Raw genomic sequence first — 23114 nt, 5'->3', positions numbered from 1 at the left:
CATTAAGTGCCAATCAGTGAGGTTCTGGGACTGGATGAGTCACACATTTTGATGGACTTTTTCTCCAGAGGAAGTGAAGTGGAGAGACAGAAGTTCAGCTGGCACAGGATATTGTCTGTCTGTCTGCCTCTCTAAATAGAAAGGCAACTTACTCCCTTTCTGGCCATGCTGCACCCACCTGTCTGAGTGTCCCAGGCCAGAGAGAGGACTCCCTATCACCATTCCAAGATGCTTACATCCCCCTCTACCGTCTCTCTCATCTTAGCCTTTCCATTTTGCAAGCATCCCACTTGCCTTCATCTGTCTATGGCTCCCATTCAGGCTAGATCTACTGAGTTTCCTGAAATACTTTGTATTTAAATTTACAAAAAAAAGCAACAAGATTTAGGGGGTTGGGCTGTAGCGCAGTGGGTTAAGTGCACTCGAAGCGCAAGGACCAGCATAAGGATCCCGGTTCAAGCCCCTGGTTCCCCACCTGCAGGGGAGTCACTTCACAGGCAATGAAGCAGGTCTGCAGGTGTCTGTCTTTCTCTCCCCCTCTCTGTCTTCCCCTCCTCTCTCCATTTCTCTCTGTCCTACCCAACAACAAACAACACCACCAACAACAATAACCAAGACAAGGCTACAACAACAACAAAAGAAGGAAAAATGGCCTCCAGGAACAGTGGATTCATGGTGCAGGCACTGAGCCCCAGCAATAACCCTGGAGGCAAAAAAAAAAAAACACCAATATTTATATATTTATTTTATAAGAGATAGTCCAGAGCTCCACTCCAGCATATGTGGTGTCAGGGGTTGAACCTGGTACTTAACTTACATATGTCCTATGTTTGACCAACTGATCTACCTCTTCAGTTGATTCAGGATGCTTTTGATCTTTCCTGCCACTGCTCTCAACTCACAGATTTCTTCATCTCTAATTCTGATAATCTAGCAGTTTGAACATTATTAACAGGGAAGCAGAAGTTGCCAGCTCCCTCCCTCCAAACTGAAACATGTTACTTTAGAACTAAAAGTGAAGCCGAAAATGAGTTCAGTTTTACAGGGTGGGGCTGTCGGGGGAGAATGGGATGGGACACAGTCTTTTGGTGGTGGGAACGGTGTTTGTGTACACTCCTATTATTTTTTAGTCATATAAACCACTATTTAATTAATATGAGGGGGAAAAATCAATTGAATGTCTCAAACTTTTTAATGCACAGACCATAGGCTGAGTCTTTGATATGTTTATCATATGTTATTTACTCTCTTAAAAGCTTAGACCACAGAGAACAGAAGCAAACGGTGGCACAGCTATATACAAATAATCTCAAAAGACATAAATTATGGTGATGTTGTGCATGATACAGCAAATCTTAACAAAGTGGTATTTCAAAATTAACCCAATTGCCAAATATTGTGATTATAGCAATAACTATCTATTGCCTTCTTAAACCCTAAGATAACAGGAACGTCCTGCTTCCTCTATAGAGCCTATATTTCCCCCAGTCTTGGAACCTCTAGGGCGGGGATCACTTTTCTGCATGCTTCTCTCAATTCATACCAAATGATATTGCATCTGATCCCAACCTAATCAAATACCACTTCAGTATGCTTCACTTCAGACTGTGTCCAGAGACGTCAGCCTCACTACTCGGGTGAGACCTTTCCTTTCATAGGATTCTCTAATTCCATTTTGGTGGTTCACTTCCTAACAAAGTCCCAAAACCTAGATATAGACCAGGTCCTATGAGATAGAGCATAGGTTCACATGTATGCATAAATTAAGGCAAAACATATACCTGACAGCAAAAGTGCACAATAATCTGCAGTGAGTCAGTATGAAGTTCATAATGAAATAGTGTCTACTTAGACTTAGATATCCTCCTCATCTACTTTCTATTACATTTCCCTCACTCAAAATAAAAAAAAGAACTGAAAGTGATTGTGATTTGATAAAAAATTATCATTTATCATATCAAACAGATCTCTAATGTTTTTATTCCTCAGTTAAGTGCAGTTTTAGAAGAACTTTACATTTATAAGCAATTAAAATTAACTGTAAGTTGTCAGCACACTGAGGGCCTTAGAGAACTTCTGAGTGTAGGGGTACTACAATTGAGATTTATTGTAACTGTTTTACTCACCTAACAGTTTCTCTCCTCAAAACTTTACCCACTGTCTTTTTCAATGAATGACTTCACATATCATAGAGGTAATGTCGTAGAACTCTTTCAACTGCTTACTAGAAAATTCACCAGCTTACATGTATACACAATTACAGTGGGAGAAGTACCTCCAACTTCTACCTACGGACAATCCAATATCCGTGCTCCAAATCACCATCTCTGAAATCTCTCTCTCTCTCTCCCCCCAACCCCTCGCACTTTTCCCCTTGGCATCAAGCATGACCAATTTCTTCCACTCCGCTAGCTCAGGTTCATTTGCATTTACATTTGTTTATATTTTAATATATGCAAATATATTAACTCTATTAATAAAATAACATGTGAGTAGTAACACAAATAGATTAATATATTCAACTATATAATATAGTATCTAGAGCTATATATAAGAGGATCATTAAATACAACCAACTAGAATTTATTTTAGGGTCCAAAGTGTTCTAAGTCTTGCCAGTCAATTTACCACATAGCAGAAATAATCTTGATAAAAAATAAAACACATCTGATAAAATTTCAAAATTATACATGCTGAAAGGAAAAAAAAATCCTAACAAACTAAGACAGAAAGGAACCCTCTTTGTTGTGATAAAGAATTATCTACAAAGAATCTTCAGCAAACTGACATACTGAAAGCCACCCTCAGGAAACCACAGGCAGGATGTCCACTACATTCAGGATTGTTCTCAATGCCAGTGCAGCAGGCAAAAAAAGCAAAAGTTAAGACTAGAGTTAGAGAACTAAAAGTGTCATCATTAGTTTGTAAGCAGTTAAAATTAAAAATAAAAAAAAATCCATAGATAAACTAGCATAAAATAACAAAAGAATTTTACAATGTGACTAGACACTAAGTCAAATTTAAAATTAATGTCATTTTCTAGTAATATACATATTACTAGAAAATAAAATTTTAGGAGAGCCAAGCAGTGATGCACTCAGTTAAATACACATATTACCAATGACAAGGAGCCAGGTTCTAGCCCCTGGTCCCTGCCTGTAGAGGGGAAGCTTCATGAACATGAAGTAGTACTACTTCTCTCTCTCTCTTTCCCTCTCCCTCCCTCCCCCCCCCGCCCTTATCTCCCCTTCCCCTCTTAATTTCTCTCTGTCCTATCAAAAAGAAAGGAAGGAAGAGAGAAAGAAACAAAGAAAGAAAGGAAGAGGAAAAAAGAATAAATGACCAAAGGGAAAGGTGGATTCCTTGTGCATGCATGCTCCCCAGTGATAACCTTGGTGGCAAAAGAAAAGAAAATTTTAATCAATATTTGCTATTTGAAAGTATATAAAATATGAAATAAACTAGTTTAAATAAAGGTAGTAATACACTTAAATATAAATACACTGTAATTTCACCCCTGAAGTATTATCATTTTTAAAAATATTTATTTATTATCTTTTGTTGCCCTTGTTGTTTTATTGTTGTAGTTGTTGTTTTCGCCGGGCTAGGTTGTTTTCGCTGGCTGGCTTCATGGGCGGGTAACAGACGACCAGGGACTCATGGTTGAGCTGTAGGCAGTATCTCTTTATTCATGCAGGACGCAGCACAATCTAAGACGAGCTAAGCTAAACTCAAGTATGCTAAAACTCACAATGCTGTCTTTATATATACTTGCCAAGTAGGATGGAAACAGGATGTGACATAGAGAGGTTGGAGAGAAAAGTGACTGGTGAAAATCAGAGTGTGACAAGGAGGGGGCAGAGCAGGCGAGAATCCTATCACTGAACCACCAATGCCCTGGAGGGAGGGTGGTGCTGGTTAACAGTGGTTATGTAAATAGAATGCAGTGGTTATGTAAATAGAATAGTGTTAAGCAGGGGGGATTTAAACCAAATGAAACAGAAGGGGTCTCATGCATACCAACAGTAGTTATTATTGTTGTCATCGTTGTTGGACAGGACAGAGAGAAATGGAGAGAGGAGGGGAAGACAGAGAAGTGGAGAGAAAGAGAGACACCTGGAGACCTGCTTCATCGCCTGTGAAGAGACTCTCCTGCAGGTGGGGAGCGGGGGCTCGAACCAGGATCCTTACTCAGGTCCTTGCGCTTTGTGCCACCTGCGCTTAACCCGCTGCGCTACCATCCAACTCCCAGTATTATCATTTTTAATACTTTGTTAAATCACTGCTAAAAAAGGGAGAAATATAATAAAACATAAATATGCTAGAACTTTATATTAAAACTTGTAACCAAAGACAGAAACTAAATATACATGTAGTTAAATAGTTAAGTATATAGCTTCTAAATGGGATGGTTTAAAAAATTTTAACTAAGTTAATTCTGTCCGAATGAATGTAGTCAATGCAACCCAATGTGAATGCTAGCAGCCTTAAAATACAAGCTAGCAAGCTGATATGACATCTATATGGAATTGGAAAGGGCCACCTATAATCAAGATTGTCCAGGAAATATGGCTTATATTACTGGATTATTTTATTAGCCTTAGCTAAAGTAACTAAAATGGTGTGAAAATGTGTGAAAATACACAAGGAGATCAATAGAGCAAAGTCTAGACACTCACAGATACATGGAAACCTGACTAGATAACTAATGTGTTGCTGAGAAACAGTGCTGATAAACCCTGGAATCATTGGTGTTAGGTTAATTAAACATCTATATGGGGAAAAAGTGAATCTTGACCCTGTATTATAGATCTAAGTGGGAAAGCTGAAACAAAAAAGCTTCTAGGAAAGAAGATTGAGTAGTCTCTCCTTGGTAAAGGCAAAGCTTTCCTAAACAGGGCAGAGAATGAGGGAAAGGATGGATAAATTATACACCTTGTAAAGCCAAGATTTTTCAATTAAAAAATCATCATAACCATAGTAAAAAGATAAATGGCAGATTCAACAAATAATGTATCTATGACAAAAAAATGTATGAAAAGATGCCACAGATAATTTTCACAGACCTTGAAATTTTGAGATAATTTTCAGATCCTGGTTGCTTGAGAAAGCAACCAATAAAAAAATGGATGAAAGATCCATAGAATTATCAAAAGAACATTCCAAATAGCCAATAATCATATAAAAATGTGCCAAAACTCATCTTAAGAAAATCCAAAATAAAACCACAGTAAGATACTCACACACTTTCACTGGAATGCCTGTCTGTAATGAAATTAATAACACTGATTGTTTATGAAATTTTGGAGCAACATTTTTTTTGCCTCCAGAGTTATTGCTGGGGCTCGGTGTCTGCACCATGAACCCACTGCTCCTGGAGGCTATTTTTCTCCATTTTGTTGCCCTTGTTTAATTATTGTTATGGTTGTTATCATTGTTTTTATTGAGGTCGTTGTTAGGACAGAGAGAAATGGAGAGAAGAGGGGAGGACAGAGACGGGGAAAGAAAGATAGACACCTGCAGACCTGCTTCACCACTCATGAAGCAACAACCCCCGCAGGTAGGGAGCCAGGGGCTCAAACCAGGATCCTTACTCCAGTCCTTGAGCCTTGCACCATGTTCGCTTAACCAGCTGCGCTACGGCTCGACCCCCTTGGAGCAATATTTTTGCTGATGTTGATACAACTATTTTTTGGAAAAGTTTGCCAGCAGAACCTGCATAAGTTCTGGGATGCAGTGAATTTATTCCTATGTTTATTCCACAAAGAATGTACTTTTGTTGGCCAAAAGATACAAATAAAAATGTTAATAGTGGTTGTGAGGGTGACCTGGCTGCAACTCTGTCAGTCCATTGATCGCCAGGGTGGATTAGGCCGATCTGGCTGGCTAGGTGGGTGTCCCTTCCCTCCCTCACTGCTCCTTGTGTGGCCCTCCTGAAGCTTCACCAGTTGAAGAGAACGGCCTTCTCCAAATAATGATGGGCTGGTCTTTGGTCGAGGGTATATGAGTAGCTGCACTACCCTGCTGCAACCTCCAAACAAGCTCTCAAGGTTCAAGAATGCTAATAGCAATATGATTTGTGAAAGCCTCAAACTAGATAGAACCCAAATAGCCATCCATAATATTGATAAGATGTTTAAATAAATCATAGGATATTTATACAATGGAATATGGTAGAAAATGACAATATATTACTGTTACTCATGATAACGGAAAAATCTCAAACCAAACACACACAAGCACTTTATACATTCTACTCTTTTCCTCCCCAACAGTTAAAAACTAAAATTACTCACTGTCCATTTTTTAAATCTATTTCCTCTGTAGGCCTCTTACTCCTCCATTATTATTGGTTCTATTGTGGTCTCCATACATAGCTACATCGTTTCTAGTCTGAAGTTCTTCATCTCCTTAACAGCACTTAAAATGGTTTGTACTCATTCTCCCCAAAATACTTTTACACTCTCGAGTTAACCCGAGATTGAGTTTACTGGCTACCTTCCTGTTTCTTTCTTTCTTTTTTTTTTTTTTTGTCTAGTTTCTGAGAATTCTTCCTCTACTGGAACTATTAAAATGTCTTAAGTCTTTAGTCATTTTCTTCTCTTTAATTTCTGTTCAAAGATGTTCGCTCACAAGTTCTCACTCAAATAGCATATAAGCCAGTGATTGCCTGTGTTTGCTTTCTGTTAGACCCTGGACTTGGTAGAGCTCTGGATTTACCACCTAGTCAGAAACTTTGGAAGACAAAGATTCAAACTCAAATTTCACAGAACTGAGAGTTCTTGCTTTCTATAATGAATCTGCTCATCTCAGATCTCATTTCAGTGAATGACAAAGTCATTCATAAAATTGCTCAAGCCAATAACCTAGGAGTAGTTAAGTATTTTACTCTTTCTCCTAGCTGAGAGCAAATGATGTTATCTGAGCAAAGCCCAGTTGTATTCTCTCCCACATCTTGAACCCTTGAGTGGGTGATACAAGATTAGAAAGCTGGTGTGTGCTGATTCATTCCTCTGAGCCTGTCACTCCATTTCTGCCATCTGGATTCTCAGAACTGCTGGGTCTCTTGTCCTCATGACAGCAGCTTCTTGAGCTTTACCTCTGATGCTATAAAATAGCCTCACATGCTTTAAAAGATTGTTTTTCCAATGAATTCAGCTTAATAATTCTCAGCTTAAATGTTTAAATGAATTCAGCTTAATAATTCTCAGCTTAAATGTTTAAAGATTGATATGTTTATTGAGAGAGAGAACAGTAAAACATTACTCTAGCGTATATGATGCTGGGGATCTAACTTGGGATCCAATGCCTGAGAGTCCAATTCTTTATCCGTTGTGTCACCTCCTGGGTCATGCTCAACTTAATTTTTTAAATTTTTATTTATTTATTTATTTATTTTTCCTTCCAGGGCTATTGCTGGGGCTCAGTACCTGCAGTACGAATCCACTGCTCCTGGAGGCCATTTTTTTCCCTTGTTGTTTATTGTTGTTGTAATTATTATTGTTATTGCTGTCATTGTTTATGGATAGGACAGAAAGTAATCAATAGAGGGGGGAAAGACAGGGGGGAGAGAAAGATAGACACCTGCAGACCTGCTTTCACTGCTTGTGAAACAACTCCCCTGCAGGTGGGGAGCCTGGGGCTCTAACCAGGATCCCTAAGTTGGATCGAAGCTCTTCGTGCCATGTGCGCTTAACCCACTGCGCTACCACCTGACTCCGTCAACTTAATATTTATTTATTTATTTATTTTTACCAGAGTTCATGCTCAACTTTTTTGTTAACCAGAGTTCTGCTAAACTCTGGCTTCTAGTGGTACTAGGGTTTGAACTTAGAATGTTTGATGCTAGAGGCATGAGAGTCTTTCTGCATACCCACTATCATATCTCCTTGCAGCTTTTTAATAGTCCCTGTGTTGTTTGCATTAAAGTAGTCCTTCCTAATATTGATAAGTAAATGAATAAATGGCCACTTGTATTATAAAGTTATAGTAATGTTTTATAAAGTTTCTTAACCACCAGTCATTAGTCAACAACTATATACAGAACAGCAGTACAAGATCACTGTTCTCTCCAAAGATCTTTCTCTGGACTGTTGTCTCCTTTTCTCTACCTATCCAGGTTTACCAGTGTCATATTCTTCCTATGAGAGCACTAGATAATTCAAGATAACCTCCTCAACATTCTTTTTTTTTATTGTTGTAGTTATTGTTGTTATTGATGTTGTCGTCATTGGATAGGACAGAAAGAAATGGAGAGAGGAGGGGAAGACAGAGGGGGAGAGAAAGACACCTACAGACCTGCTTCACCGCCTGTGAAGCGACCCCCCTGCAGGTAGGGAACTGGGGGCTCGAACCGGGATCTTTGTGCCAGTCCTTGCGCTTTGTGCTACCTGTGCTTAACCCACTGGGCTACTACCCGACTCCCTCCTCAACATTCTCAACTACCACACTTCACAAGGCCTCTCAAGAAATTGTATCTGTGAGCTTTCAGTCTAAATAATAATGCAGAGGGAAAACAACAATTTTATTGTGAAAATCACTTTAATTTCACAAATACCAAGTTAGGAGAGTGAGGAAATAGGGCTTCATTCATGAGGCTATAAGCTACTTCATACCTCTCTCTGAATTTCTTCTCAGGGTAAATATTTTAATAATACCCATGTTGCATTTGTGATTCCACAGCTTTAGGATTCTTTTCCACTAAGAGAAACATAGAGTAAGGTGGAGATACTGCATCACCCGAGCTTCCTCTGGTGCCAGGACATCTCCCATGTGGTGTGTAGACTTGAACTTGGGCCAATTGTCTCCCTAACAAAAAGTTTAAGCCACTAAGGCTTGTGCTCATTTGATACAATAGCAACAACTAAATATATGACAGCTATTTTGGGGTGCTAAAATGTGGGCATTTTATATTTTCTTTATGGCCTTCTATGTTTCCATATTCTATGTAGGATAGCATTGCAAATATTTAAATGTATTGATGTAAGAATCTTCTCTGGTTATAAGGGAAGATACGGGAACAGAGAAAATGTTCCATTTCTGGGAGAGGTCTCACTGAATTTTTTAGTCATCACTGTGTGAGGTACATCTCCCCCCCCCAATCTATAGGGAAAACATGTTCTTTATAAGATACAGATGGGGCTGGGGGTCTAGCAGTAGCACAGTGGGGTTAAGCAAAAGGCACGTGGCACAAAGCGCAAGGACTGGAGGAAGGACCCCGGTTCAAGCCCCTTGCTCCCCACCTGCAGGGGGGGTTGCTTCACAGGTGGTGAAGCAGGTCTGCAGGTGTCTATCTTTCGTTCTTCCTGTCTCCCCTTCTCTCTTGATTTCTCTCTGTCCTATTCAACAACAATGACATCAATAACAAGAATAATAATAGCCACAACAACAATAAAAAATGTACAGATTGGTCTTAAAAGTCACTCAGTTAAAAGGGAAGTTGTTGGGGCTGGGTGGTGATAAGCCTGGTTGAGCACACAAGCTACCATGTACAAGTACCCAAGTTCAAGTCTTCAGTCCCCACCTGCAAAGAGGAAACCTCATGAGTAGTGAAACAGTACTTTAGGTGTCTCTTTTCTCTTTATCTCCCCTTTCCCTCTTGATTTCTCTCTATCTCTATCCAATAAAAATTAAAATAAGCAAATACTATTTTTAAATCCATTAAAAAAAGGAAGGAAAGTTATTACTTTTGAAGATGGGGCTCTAACAGAATCATAAACTGATTCTGTGAATAGCCTCTGGTGCTCATACTCCCAATGCAAGTGACCCTTCCCACTTAGAACAGACAATTGTGTCATCTAATTTCTGGGAGCTCACACAGACCTTTTCTTCAAGGAAAGGAGAGAGACCTGGGTAAAACACTGGAGGCCCCAAGGAGCAGCTGTGTGCAGCTGCAAGACTTAATCTCAATTAACACAGGCCACCTGGGGAAAGGGCTGGCTGGGCCTGATCAGGGGTCTGTTTGTTTGCAGCTGTGGGTTGCCAGGGCTCTGTTAGCTGCCCTCATAAGACACTCACAAGAAGATTTTATTTGCTTTCCCTGGGATCCAGCCTTGTCAGGCAGCTTTCACACATAGCCTATCCATCTGAAGGCTGTGGTCCTGAGTGGGGACTAGCCTTTGGAGGTTACAAAGGTTGGATTTGATTCTGGAATGTTCTTCTACCCCTGTTGCCCCTCCCCTATGATGCTCAGTCTGGTGAATTTCCTTGTGTGCTCCGAGAAGACCCTTAGACTCCTGAGATCAAAGTTAGGTCTGGCAAACCATGTGTTCTGTCCACCCCAGCTCACCACTGCATCTCCATGACCAGCATATCTGTTACAGTTTGGTTTGTCTGACTGAGCCAAGGAAAACCCAAGATGCCCACATACACTATACATGCAGAATGAATCATTTTCTGGTAAAACTCCATCCCAGGCAATACTTGAGACAGAGACTAAAAGTCATTAGTTGTTTACCTGTAATTTAAATCTAACTTGTGGTCCTGTATGACTTCTGGAAACCCTATTTAAAGCTTTCTTGTGATGATCAGTAAATGTGTACATGAAGGAATGAATAGGGCTAATCTAAAGCAGAAAACCAACTGCAGACAAAGTATCAGAACTGGACTTTTACATGTTAGAAATTGGCTGATTAAGGTGTGATGATAGATGTGATTATTAGGGTATTTTTTTGTTTTACACTGGCCTGTGATTGATGGACATTCCCTGAATGCTCTAATTTAATGGAACAAACAGGAAACAACTACCATTTTGAAAAAACGTTCTATGTGCTAAACACTGGGCACAGAACTTTCCAATTTCATTCATAAAAGCAGCCAGGGTTTCACACATTAATCCTGCTTCATAGCAAATAAGGCTTAGAAAAGATTACAGACAAACCTCCAGAAACATCACAAGGCACTTAAACATCATGCAAAGAACTTTTACATTTTCTAGATTGCACTTGCTAAAGTAGGAAACTCTTATTAGAAAGAATTGGTATATTTCCTGGAGACTTTAAGCTCCAGGTTTGAATGAAAAGGTTTTCTGTTGTAGTGTTAGGAATGCTTCTCTCCCAGTTTGGGGTTCTGAATGCAGCACTAGAATTACTGAGGGGAATGGGAGGCTCTTCTCTCTTGTGAAGTGTTTGTGGTGCTTAGCTTCCATAGGGGAGATTCAGCATGAGAAGTGAGAAGAAAAGGAATAGGCTTTCCTAACACATGTCACTTGTCATGCAGTTTATTTTCAGCTGAGGTTAACAGAAGCCATACAGGGTCAGGCGAAATGTATGCCACTCCACAAACTACATAGCGAAATAAAAATTGGTATATTACACAGAAGCAGGGTTCTTACCAGGAATAATCTTGTTGTCAGAGAAACCTATCTAAATGGCAGGGCAAGCATGCAACTTCAGAGCAGCTGGTCTTTGTCATATGAGTCAGCCTCTCCTGAGCATATGATCCCTTCCCCCTTAGAGTCCAGGGCTCTCCTCCCATCCCTTGGCTCCAGATACATCACTAAAACTGGGATCCTCATTCACATTAGAACTCTCATTCTCTGTGTAGATTCCCCATACATATGTAATTAAATTGGTCTTTTTCTCATGCTCATCTGTCTGGTGCTGCTTTGATTACTGGAGCAACCCAAGAAGAACCTAGAGGGACAATCAGACATGTTCTCTCCCTATGTCCTACAATTGGACATTTGTCACTATACCATCAGGTCAGCATGCAAGGAGAACAGAAAGTTAACTAGAATGATACCAAGTTTGCAGATAGCAAAGTCTCTTAACACCCATGTTATACAGAAGAAAAGGAAATAGAATTAGAATCCAGTTTGCCTACCATGCAAGATTAATAAGAATGAATGGGCATACTGCCAAGTCAGTCTTTACAAATGATTCCTGGTCTTAGAAAGAGAAAAGTCAGTGGGTTGAACTTTTGAAGAAGGGAATGTGACTATAAACAAAAAGAGGCCACGAAGAGAGAGCACCTGTCACTCTCAGGGAGGTGGGAGGCAGAGGCAATTTGATGATTGCAAAGGGTGGAGAAGAAAGTGCAGCGTTCCTTCTAACTCTTCTTCATGGCAGCCTTTTGAATAGGCCACTTTAGAGATGCTGATTAAATCCACTGACACTGAAGCAAAATTATACTCTACAATGGCTGAGTAGTGCATAAGCTATAATAGACCTATTTCCTAGTCACACAGAACCATCTTCCTTTAAAAGGTGGCATAATGCCTTTGAGCAAATTGTACATTAAGCAACTGTATTAATTAAAGATGGAGGAAATCAAGTTTTATACTCTGATTCCTCCAGAGGAAGGCCCCCTAAACACAGTGACATTTTAATTATCTTCCCATTGGTATTTTATGAACAAAGCTTCTTTTTTTCTTTTCTTTTTTTTTTTTTTTTTTGACTTTGCTAGTAAGTAAGAAGTGCTTGGTATGCATGTTTAAATAGCAGTCATAGTAAATTAACTTTTAAGAACTAGCTCTTAACATAATGGGTGCATTAAAATGGAGAGCAAAGTGGGCCAGCCACATAAAGACCTCTAAGCATAAGAGAAAAGCAGACAGTAATAGATAATGCAAGCTTCTCCACCGCTTTCAAAACCTTGGATTATGATAATGGTCTTGAGAACAGGTCAGTCATTTAATGTCTAGCTGTGCCATCTCTATTAAAATTTATTTGGTAAAAATGGTGATGCCTGTTCTGTCCTAACTCCCAGGCATAGATGTGACTGTTAAGTATCTTGTAGGAAACCAGTTTTACTGCCAATCATCTGAAAGAGAAAGTGCTTTGTCTAGGTCTTAAAGGTCAACCTTATGACACCCAGTGATACCACACACTGGATCAAAGTCCCTGTCTAACAGTTAGTGGGGAAAATAAATGGCTCCAATGAGGGCCAGTGAAATTGCTCACTTGGTTAATGCACTGTTTTGCCATGATTTTGACCCAAATTTGAACCCAGCCCCCATCACACTGAAGGAATGTGGAGGCTCTCTGTCTCTCTCTGTCTCTCTGTCTCTCTGTGTGTGTGTGTGTGTGTCTATCTATCTAGCTATGTATCTCTAGCTCTCTCTGCCTTGATGTCTCTATCTAAAAAAAAAAAGTCTCCAATAGGAAGCATCTGAATCCACAACCTATCAGCCATTTTGTTTTATTTTATTTGGGGGGCAGTGTCAGAACTTCATGCTCATGTGATTTTACCACTCCTGGGGCTAGCTTTTTCTCCTCCTCCTCCTCTTCTTTTTCTTCTCCTCCTCCTTCTTCTTCTCCATCTTCTCCTTCTCCTCCTTTTCCTTCTCCTTCTCCTCCCTCTTCCTCTCCCTCTCCCTCTCCCTTTTCCTCTCCCTCTCCCTCCTCTTCCCACTCTCACTCTCCCTCTCCCTCTCCCTCTCCCTCTCCCTCTCCCTCTCCCTCTCCCTCTCCCTCTCCTTCTCCTTCTTCTATTTTTTGCCTCCAGAGTTATTGCTGGGGTTCAGTGCCTGCATTATAAATCCACTGCTCCTGAATGTCATTTTTTCCATCCTTTTGCCCTTGTTATTGCATTGTTACTGTTGTTGTTGCTGTTGGATAGGATAGAGAAGAGGGGAAGACAGAGAGGGGGAGAGAAAGACAGACACCTGCACGCCTGGCTTCACTGCTTGTGAAGTGACGCCCCTGCAGGTGGGGGGCTGAGGGTGCTCAAACCAGGATCCTTACACAGGTCCTTGTGCTTGGTGCCATGTGCCTTTAACCCACTGTGCTACCACCCAGCCTCCCCTCCCCCGTGGATAGCTTTTTCAGTTAAATAAAGGGGTAAGGATTGAAAGAGACTGGGAAAGACAACACAGCACCAGAGCTTCCCCCATGCTGTGTTCTTCCATGTGGTGTGGGGACTTGAACCTAGGACATATGTATGGTAAATGATAAGATATCTGGTGAGCTATCTCTCAGGTCTCTTGTCATTCTGTTTAATAACAATGTTTTTTAAAGAAATGTCTAACCTTCAGGACAAGGCAACTATGAAAGAGGAATTAGGCAGTATATAGTGATAACAAGTACATATAAATTCTGTATCATTATAAAGTCAAATCAAGGAGAACAGAGACAATTCAGGAAGACTGAGGGTTTTATAAACATACAACCAGAAGGGAGTCAGGCCCTGGTTCCAGGCCCAGGCTCCCCACATGGCAGGAGAGTCGCTTTACAGGCGGTGAAGCAGGTCTGCAGGTGTCTTTCTCTCCCCTTCTCTGTCTTCCCCTCCTCTCCATTTCTGTCTTATCCAACAATAATGATATCAATAGCAACAATAATAATAACTACAACAACAATAAAAACAATAAGGGCAACAAAAAATAAATAAATAAATATGTTTTAAAAAAATACAACCAGAAATCAAGATGTTTAAATGTACAACAGCATTTATGGTATCAATGTGGGTGTTTCCATTAAGAGGTGAAGGAAAACCACTCACCACAAATTGACCAAGAAAGGATGCTCCAGGCCCTGCATGATCTGAAGCTCCTTGAAGACATTTCTTACTTCATTTCGCTCCACACATTTTTGTTTGTTCATGTACTTCATGGCATACATTTTCTTAGTGTCATTCTTCTGTACAATGCAGACCTAATAGTGCAAACCAGAATAAGGACCTGATTAGGGAGATGGTAGACTATGCAAGGACAGACAGCACAAGATTTGTTCCTTATCCTGCTAAAGATACTTAGCCACTTGCAAATTTTTTGATGTGAAAGTAAGCCCAAGGCTTTGATTGTCTTCCTTCCCCTGTCAATACCCAATTTCTGCTTTCTTAGGCAAGTTTGTTTATACTTTCTGTGGTGGTATTTGTTTGTACTGTGCAGCATCTTAGGGAGAATAACTTCCTCCTTGTCAGAAATGTTTCAGTAGTCAATGACATGCTTATTCTGCCTTGGCAATTGAAATGGACATGGCTAAACTGTCAAGGTAAACAACACTAAGCCAAGGCTCTGTACTTTGTAAAATTATTTTAGAGGTTCATGTTATTACCAATAAAGTTGGTGTCAGGTGATTTTAAACCACACATTTAAAGTGAAAATATTATTTTCAAAATGTGTCTCTAGCAAGAATAATCATCAAGAATTGAATTCAGAAGGTACTTTTGAAAACATTACACTGGGTATATATATTTTTCTCCATGGGAGGTTTTTTGAAATGGCATGATACAACAGGAAGGAAAAGAAAATAGAAGTAAGGTAGTTTCTTTCCCACATGAATAGGTTTTATAATGGCAACTGGTATAACGATACCCAGGTACTACTGGTACAGATTGAACATAATCCTGAAATTGTCCTCTGGAGTACAGAGATAGTCTTAAATTCTAGTCAACATAAACAGATTTGACTATGAAATAATTCTGAGAATAGTAAGTATTCATTCTGTAGCTGCCTGCCATATATTTCCTCAATGGACATGGCTAAACTGTCAAGGTAAACAACACTAAGCCAAGGCTCTGTACTTTGTAAAATTATTTTAGAGGTTCATGTTATTTATTACCAATAAAGTTGGTGTCAGGTGATGATAAGTTTACTACAATTCATTTTTATAATCAATTTCTGGGCTATCATTCCTGTGGTTCCAGTCACTCAATAATCTGAATATTCATGGGCTCTATATCCTTTGAGCTAACTCTGCTGGTGGTTAATGATTTGGGTTCTCACCTTCCCAAAACTGCCTTTCCCAATGGCTCGCAAAATTTCAAAGTGGTCAAAATTGACTGTAAAGCAAACAAAAAGAAGAACATTGTAAGTGATAATCAGTTATTCTCTAGTAGTTACTCAGTAGTTAATAGATAGTAGTGTGATCATAACCCAGATAAAAAACATTTTAGTCTTCCTTAAAATGCCCTTTCATTCATCCAGTACATATTACTTGAATACTATGTATCAATAATAAAGCTTAGTGCAGAGGATAAAGTAATAGCACATAAGAAACCAAACCTTCACTTTAATGTAGCCTATAGGCTCCTCAAGCCTTCATACAGATGGTCTTATGGATTAAATAGTTACAAGGTATATGGATAATTAATACCCCTGAACATTAAGGAGGACAAAGTTGTGGGACTTACAGAGCATGTAATGGCATTTTACAAGGTGTAATGGTTGGGAAGGGCAGCTCCAAACACAGACTATTAAGAGAGAGGCAGACTGGGAGTATGGATCGACCTGTCAATGCCCATGTTCAGCAGGGAAGAATTACAGAAGCCAGACCTTCCACCTTCTGCTTCCCACAATGACCTTGGGTCCATACTCCCAAAGGGTTAAAGAATAGGAAAGCTATCTTAGGGTTCAAGAAGACAATAGATATTGTTATAATCACATTATTTGGTAATTGGGTTAACTTTGAAAAATCCCTTTGTTATGATTTGCTGTATAATACTCAGCATCACCATAATTTATATCCTTTGACATCCCTCTCTTCATTGTTATAGGTCATCTCTATCAGGAACAACAAAAAAGACCCTTTTGTGGGCCCCCCATAGGACCTTGCCCTCAACTTGGATCAGCAACGGTAAAGAATGTTCTATCCTCCGAAGGAAGGATGGACAACATACTCTATGCTACACCTGAGGAAGATGGGTCAATAGTGGGCCAGCTTGGAATGTTCCTACTCATGAACACAGAATGTGAGCTAAGATCTACTGGGATATAGAGGTCACATAGGCTCCTAAACTAAATGTGGGCCCCAGACCACATCAAATCGATGGGGTTTCCAGTCAACAGTATTTATACACCTTCCCCATATTAGGGAGTTACTCTCTTCCCTGATCCAGCTTTCTGATCCTTTTCCCAGCCATGACATCACCTCCCCAGACAATAACTTGGATCCACCTGCATATCAGATTTCAGGCTCAGTGAAAAAAAAAAAAAGAACTAGTATAGCTACAGGCCCTTTGAAATATAACTAAAATATGCCTACTAGCTATCTACAAAATGGAGGACCCCTCCCAACAGTTCATCTGCACTGTTCCAGCCTTTAGGTCCATGATTGTTCAACAATTTTTTTGGCTTTGTATGTTAACTCTCTTTTCAGCCACCAGGTTCCAGATGCTAGCAGGATGCTACCAGACTTCCCTGGACAGACAACCCCACCAATTTGTCTTGGAGCTCCTCTTCCCCAGAGCCCTTCCCCACTAGGGAAAGAGAGAGACAGGCTGGGAGTATGGATCGACCTGTCAATGCCCATGTTCAGTGTAGAAGCAATTACAGAAGCCAGACCTTCCACCTTCTGCAACCCACAATGACCTTGGGTCCATACTCCCAGAGGGTTAAAGAGTAGGAAAGCTATCAGGGGAGGGGATGGGATATGGAGATCAGGTGGTGGGAATTCTGTGGAGTTGTACCCCTCTTATCCTATGGTTTTGTTAATGTCTCCTTTTTTAAATAAATTAAAAAAAATTTAAAAACTATTTCCAAATAAAGTAAATTTTATACACTCTGCCTCTAAAAAAAAGTTTGGTTCTGGTTCTGGGAGCACTCACAAGGACAGGGACAAGGATTGCAACTGGGTCCCCAACTGCAGGGAGTTTGCTTCACAAGCAGTAATGCAGGTCTGGAGGTATCTCTCTTTCTCTCCCCTTCTCTGTTGTCCCCTCCTCTCTCAATTTCTCTCTGTCCTATCCAACAATAGCAACAACAAAAACAACAATGAAAAAAACGATGGCTACCAGGAACAGTGGATTCATAGTGCAGGCAATGAGCCCCAGCAATAACCCTGGAGGCAAAAAAAAAAAAAAGTTTGGGTCCAGAAGAATATCTTAGTGGTAAGACAGCAGACTAGCTTGTCTCAAGTCTCAGAAGTCCCAAGTTCAATCACTGGTATCAGCATTTTCCTCGTTTTTTTTTTCTTTATCTCTTTCTCTCTCTCTCTCTCTCTCTCTTTCTCTCTCTCTCTCTCACACACACACACACACACACAACAACAACAACAACAACAACAACAACAACAAAACCGTATAAACAAATCCTTAAAAAATCAAATGTATTTAAGGATCCAGGCTCAAGGTGTCAGACTCCACCTACAGAGAGGAAATTCCATTAGCAGTGGAACAGTGCTGCAGGTGTTGCTCCTCTCTCTCTCTCTCTCTCTCTCTCTCTCTTTAGTCCCTTCTGTTACTATCACAGAAAAGAAAGAAAAAAAAGGGAAAGAATTAAAAGCATTTTTTTGCTTAAAAATCAAATAGAAATGGATCCAAAAAAATCGAGAAACATCTCAAATGCATTTAAGAGTAGTACTGCCTCTGAAATTTGTGTTTCTGTTCTATATCTGTATATAGGTAGGTACATACTATATCCAGATATGTGTGTTGGGGGGGTATATTTCCTATCCTAAGTCGTGGTTAGCTTGGAAAACACTTCTGTACGTTTTCTCTCAGTTTCCAAACTGACATAATTAAAGCGATGATTTCCTCACACTCATTAAATGAGGCTGAGTTACATATTATGTACCATGGGGCTGTTAAAAAAAAATGGCCAAGATTTATTTGCAAGTCCAAGATTTTATTTTGAGCAAACCCAATAAATGTGGTTACTCTATTTGCTGTCTTGTCTATGAAGCTATTATGACACTGAATCTCTAAGAGTACTGCCAGGGCCTGGCAAACACGAAGTTCCACTGATATTGACCTATTTTATGAACCATATCTATAAGTAATTTTAAACATTAGTAAGTATGATAAAGGATTAGATGCCAGGTTGCTGATAAGTTTTGACTAGAAGAACTGTCTTAATTAATGTCAGGCTATCTTCTAGAAAGGTGGTAGGCCTCAAGTTTTAAAGAGCATGCATCTTATTTATGCCTTTATTTCTAGTCAGTCAAAGAAAGCATGGATTCCTGCTAAGAATCAGTTCCATCTATAATAATCCAACCCAGAGAGAAAGTCAATAATAGATTGACTGTGACTGGAGAAAAAAAAAAACTCTGATTCTATCCAAAAAAGTCCCTTCTGAGATGTCCAACAACTACATCCAATTAAAAAGAAAAGACAAACAAATCTCACAAATATTGTTTTGTCAATAGAAACCAATTGTATTATAGACACACAAAAATTCTTATAAGGGAGTAGGGAACAACATAACTATTGTGTAGTCATATCTCTAGTCAGCATGCAGCATTGGCCAGCAAACTATGTGTGATGCACATAAAAAAAGCCTGTAGGAGGCCTGCCTTGGTAGCACACCTGGCTAAGCACACATGACAAGGAGCCTGAAGCCTGCCATTCTTCTGTATGGATGTGATTCCCTCCCTCTCTCTCTCTCTCTCTCTCTCTCTCTGATATACAGCTTAGATTGTATAAAAACTTATATTTAATATTTGGACCTTTACAAAAAGCTTTGTCTCCCAAGTCCTTGGAGAGAGACTACCCAAGTTCAAATCCCACACCAATAGTTGTACAATCTTGATAGTTTACTTCTATTCTCTCTTCTGTCATCTATTTCCTTCCTTCCTTCCTTCCTTCCTTCCTTCCTTCCTTCCTTCCTTCCTTCCTTCCTTCCTTCCTTTCTTCTTTTACTCCTTATATCTCTTTTTGTCTCCTTTACACCACCATCCCTTAACTTTTTTTCTTGTCATCAGGACTTTATCACTTCAGGAAAAATTTTTTTGGTAAGAGACTGGGGGAATCTGGAGACCTATTCAATGGTAACTGAGCTCAAACTTGGGCAGTATGCAGGTAAACTGTGCATGTGACTTAGTTATCAGTTCTCTTGTGTCATCTACAAAGTAAGGATGAAAATAACATCTACCTTACATATTTTATATGAAGGTGAAATAAGTTGACATATGTCAAGTATTTACATTATGGATAACTACTTCTTTAAATTAATGTCAGTTATAATTAATAAATAATAATTATTATTATAGAAAGAGAGATACCATAGCACTTAAACTACCTTCAATGCAGTGAGGGGATAGGCTTAAACTTGGGTCTCTCACATGGCAAAGCAATGTACTTTCAAGTGAACTACTTTGCTGGCCCTAAACTTCTTTAATTTGTACTACTGATACTCCTTTTTGGTGGAGAATAACAGAATTCTGAGGTCTCAGCAAAAACCATTTTATGCAGATGTTAACATTAATTTATATGGGAAAAAAAGTTTAAATTCTTACGTCTAAAAAATAATCTTATTCCAAATAGAAACATTCTCCTTTGAAGTAGTGGGGTTGGGGGATATGTATGTGAACCATAACTATATAAAGTGATATATATGTGTTAAAAATCACATGAATGGTCATACAATGTTTCCCATATGTGTCTTCCCATAAAAAAATTTAAAAAAAAAAACACAAAACACTTAGGAAGATAGGTTCATGGGCCTCACCTGAATGTGACACTGGGGGTAAGGCCTGGGACTCTGTATTTCACTTAACTCAGTGGGTTAAAGGGTGTGGATTGTGAGGAAACCTAACTGGCACCAATTTTAGGAGACTTTAGTTTGAAATCACTGTTTGGTACAATAAAAGCCTAAGGAGTTCTAAGGGGTGAGAAACGTCTGCTTGGAGAAAAGAACTTCAAAGAGTGGCAGCATTTCAATTAAGCCTTGAAGAATATGTAGAGTAATATTTCACTGAATATTTGTCTTTTTATATTTATTTATTTATTATTGGATAGAGACAGAGAGAAAGTGAGAGGGGAGAAGAAGATAGGGAGGGAGAGAGACAGACAAACACCTGCAGCCCTGCTTCATCACTCATGAAGCTTTCCCCCTGCAGGTGGGGGAGCAGGGGTCTTCAACTGGAATCCTTGTGCACTGTAATAGTGCTCAACCAGGTGCACCACTGCTTGGTCCCTTCCCATAACTTCTTTATTCAGTCTATTGAAGTTGCTTCCACACCTTGGTTAGTATGACTAATGCAGCTGTGCACATAGGGGCTCATGTATCCTTTCAAACTGGTGTTTTCATGTCCTTGGGTATATTTTAGGAGCGGTATTGGTGAGTCATAAAATATTTCCATTTTAATGTATCCTTTGGCACCAAATAGATGGAACTAAAGGTGACTGTACTTAGTGAAGGAAGGAGGTAAAAGACAACTGCCAGATGGGGTGTGGAATATGAAGAATTGAGAAACCTAAACCTGTAAAAAAAAGAAAGAAAAAAAGAAAACAAAATAAAATGGAACCAAACTGTGTCTAAGACTTTGTGAGAACTATGGTGGTTATCATGGGGGTGGAGGAGGAGCACAGAAATCTGGAGATACACCCCTGTAATCTTGCAATCTTGTAAATCACTATTAAATTGTTAATAAAAAAATTTCCTGGAGCCGGGTGGTGGTGCACCTGGTTAAGCATACACATTACAGTGTGCAAGGACCCGGGTTCGATCCCCTAGTTCCCACCTACAGGGGGAAAGTTTTGTGAGTGGTGAAGCAGGGCTGCAGGCGTCTGTTTCTCTCTCTCTCTGTCTCTCTCTCTCTCTCTCTCTCTCTCTCTATATATATATATATATAATATATATATATATAATATATATATATATATTATATATATATATACATAGCCCCCTTCCCTCTTGATTTCTAACTTTATTTACCCAATAAATAAAGATAATACATTTTTTTCCCTAAAAAGAATAGGAAAGACTCCAATAGGTGGCCAAGTGGATAAGAGAGGCATGTTCACTGAGCAACCCATCCAGGTGCTAGAGGAACTCACAGTAGTTATATGTGGATTAAGTCAAATAACCATTGTCCATGTCAGCATGAGTAGGAAATAAAATTGCTACTAGTGTCTGTAAGTAAGTAATAAGTGCTCTTTGTTGCCTGAAGAATGCCACATCTTAGGTCACAGGTGGTAATTACATTTTTTTTTTTCATTTTGTAGATGCATGTGGGGCATGTGTGAATCTTTTCAGAGACAGAGAAAGAGAAGGGAAGGAGGAGACACTAGAGCCTGAGAACTTCCCCTGGTAGTGGCACTCCCATGTGGTGCTGGGGCTTGAGCTTGGGCTGCACATAAGGCACAAGTCACTGCTGGTGAGTCTCTCTCCAAACCCACATTAACTGTTAAGTGTATGTATAGCAACTATCCAGGCACATTGTATACATCATCTTGTAGGATCCTCACCCCAAACTCATGAAGTGGCTGTATTATTGCTGTTTTGCGGGTGAGTTACAGAGACTTCAATAAAGTGAAATCTTTTGGGAGTAGCATTTGGACTTAAAACTGACTTTTGGGGACTGTGAGACCCATGACTTCATAGTATAGATGAGTTCTGAAAGTTTTGCAATACATCATAGAGAGTGAAAGCATAAAATTCTCTAAATTGGGGTTTTGGTTTTGCTCCTTCCTAACTCTGAATTTTGAATTATTTAATGTTTGAAATTTCATCTTTCTCTCTAAAAATAATATCATATACAGTGTCCCTTCTAAGTTTATGTTGAAGACTAGGCTTTAAGAAAAAGGCTATAGCTAAGGCACTTATCATTTATTTTTGCAGAGAATATAAATTTAGTATGTATTAATATTAAATTTATAATGTTAATTTATATTAGTATAATATAAATCGATCATATAAATAGCTACATATTTTATATAAATATATATTTAACATACATATATAATTTATATAACATAAAATTATTGATTAATAGTATAAATAATTATTCAATAGAAATTACTGATAAATATTAATGTTAATATGACATTAATGTAATATTAATATTATATTGATGTGCATTAATATAATATGTATTATCATTGTGATCATTATTGTTGTTACTAGAGGAGTCACCTTGGCATCCATCCAGAATGTCACTTTTCTTTTTTTTAAATATATTTTATTTATTTATTTACTTACTTACTTATTTATTTATTTACTTACTTACTAGCTAGAGACAGAGAAATTGAGAGGGGAAGGGGAAGATAGAGAGGGAGAGAAACAGAAAGACACCTGCAGCATTGCTTCACCACTCGTGAAGCTTGTCCCCTGCAGGCGGGGACCAGGGACTTGAACTTTCGCCCTTATGTACTGTAACATGAGCACTTAACCAGGTATGCTACTGCCTGGACCCGTCACTTTTGTTTTTAAAACATTAGACAAAATAATGCTGATACTTCACACAGGACTAACACAACCAAGAACATAACTTTCATGAAGCTGGATTGAGATGTCC

At 39.2% G+C, this 23114-nt stretch overlaps 1 protein-coding gene and 1 long non-coding RNA gene across 5 annotated transcripts in view; both read right to left on the bottom strand.

Annotated features, from left to right (window-relative positions):
• The window catches only part of LOC132535287 (uncharacterized), a 422795-nt gene that overhangs the window by 113421 nt on the left and 286260 nt on the right, over nucleotides 1-23114 (bottom strand). The window lies entirely within an intron of this gene.
• The window catches only part of STK32A (serine/threonine kinase 32A), a 171566-nt gene that overhangs the window by 113421 nt on the left and 35031 nt on the right, over nucleotides 1-23114 (bottom strand). For 3 of the 4 annotated variants that reach the window (XM_016185286.2, XM_016185287.2, XM_007516361.3), the window contains exons 3-4: nucleotides 15665-15720; nucleotides 14440-14591 (exon numbers count right to left, since the gene is read on the bottom strand). In XM_016185286.2, the coding sequence (XP_016040772.1) occupies nucleotides 14440-14591; nucleotides 15665-15720 (208 nt within the window). The remainder of the gene's footprint in view (nucleotides 1-14439; nucleotides 14592-15664; nucleotides 15721-23114) is intronic. The other variant, XM_060180487.1, reaches the window with a different exon arrangement.

The sequence above is a fragment of the Erinaceus europaeus genome, chromosome 2, assembly GCF_950295315.1.
Source record: "Erinaceus europaeus chromosome 2, mEriEur2.1, whole genome shotgun sequence".
Lineage (NCBI taxonomy): Eukaryota > Metazoa > Chordata > Mammalia > Eulipotyphla > Erinaceidae > Erinaceus > Erinaceus europaeus.
Note: the sequence above shows the minus strand (reverse complement) of the source record. Positions and strands in the feature narration are given on the sequence as shown.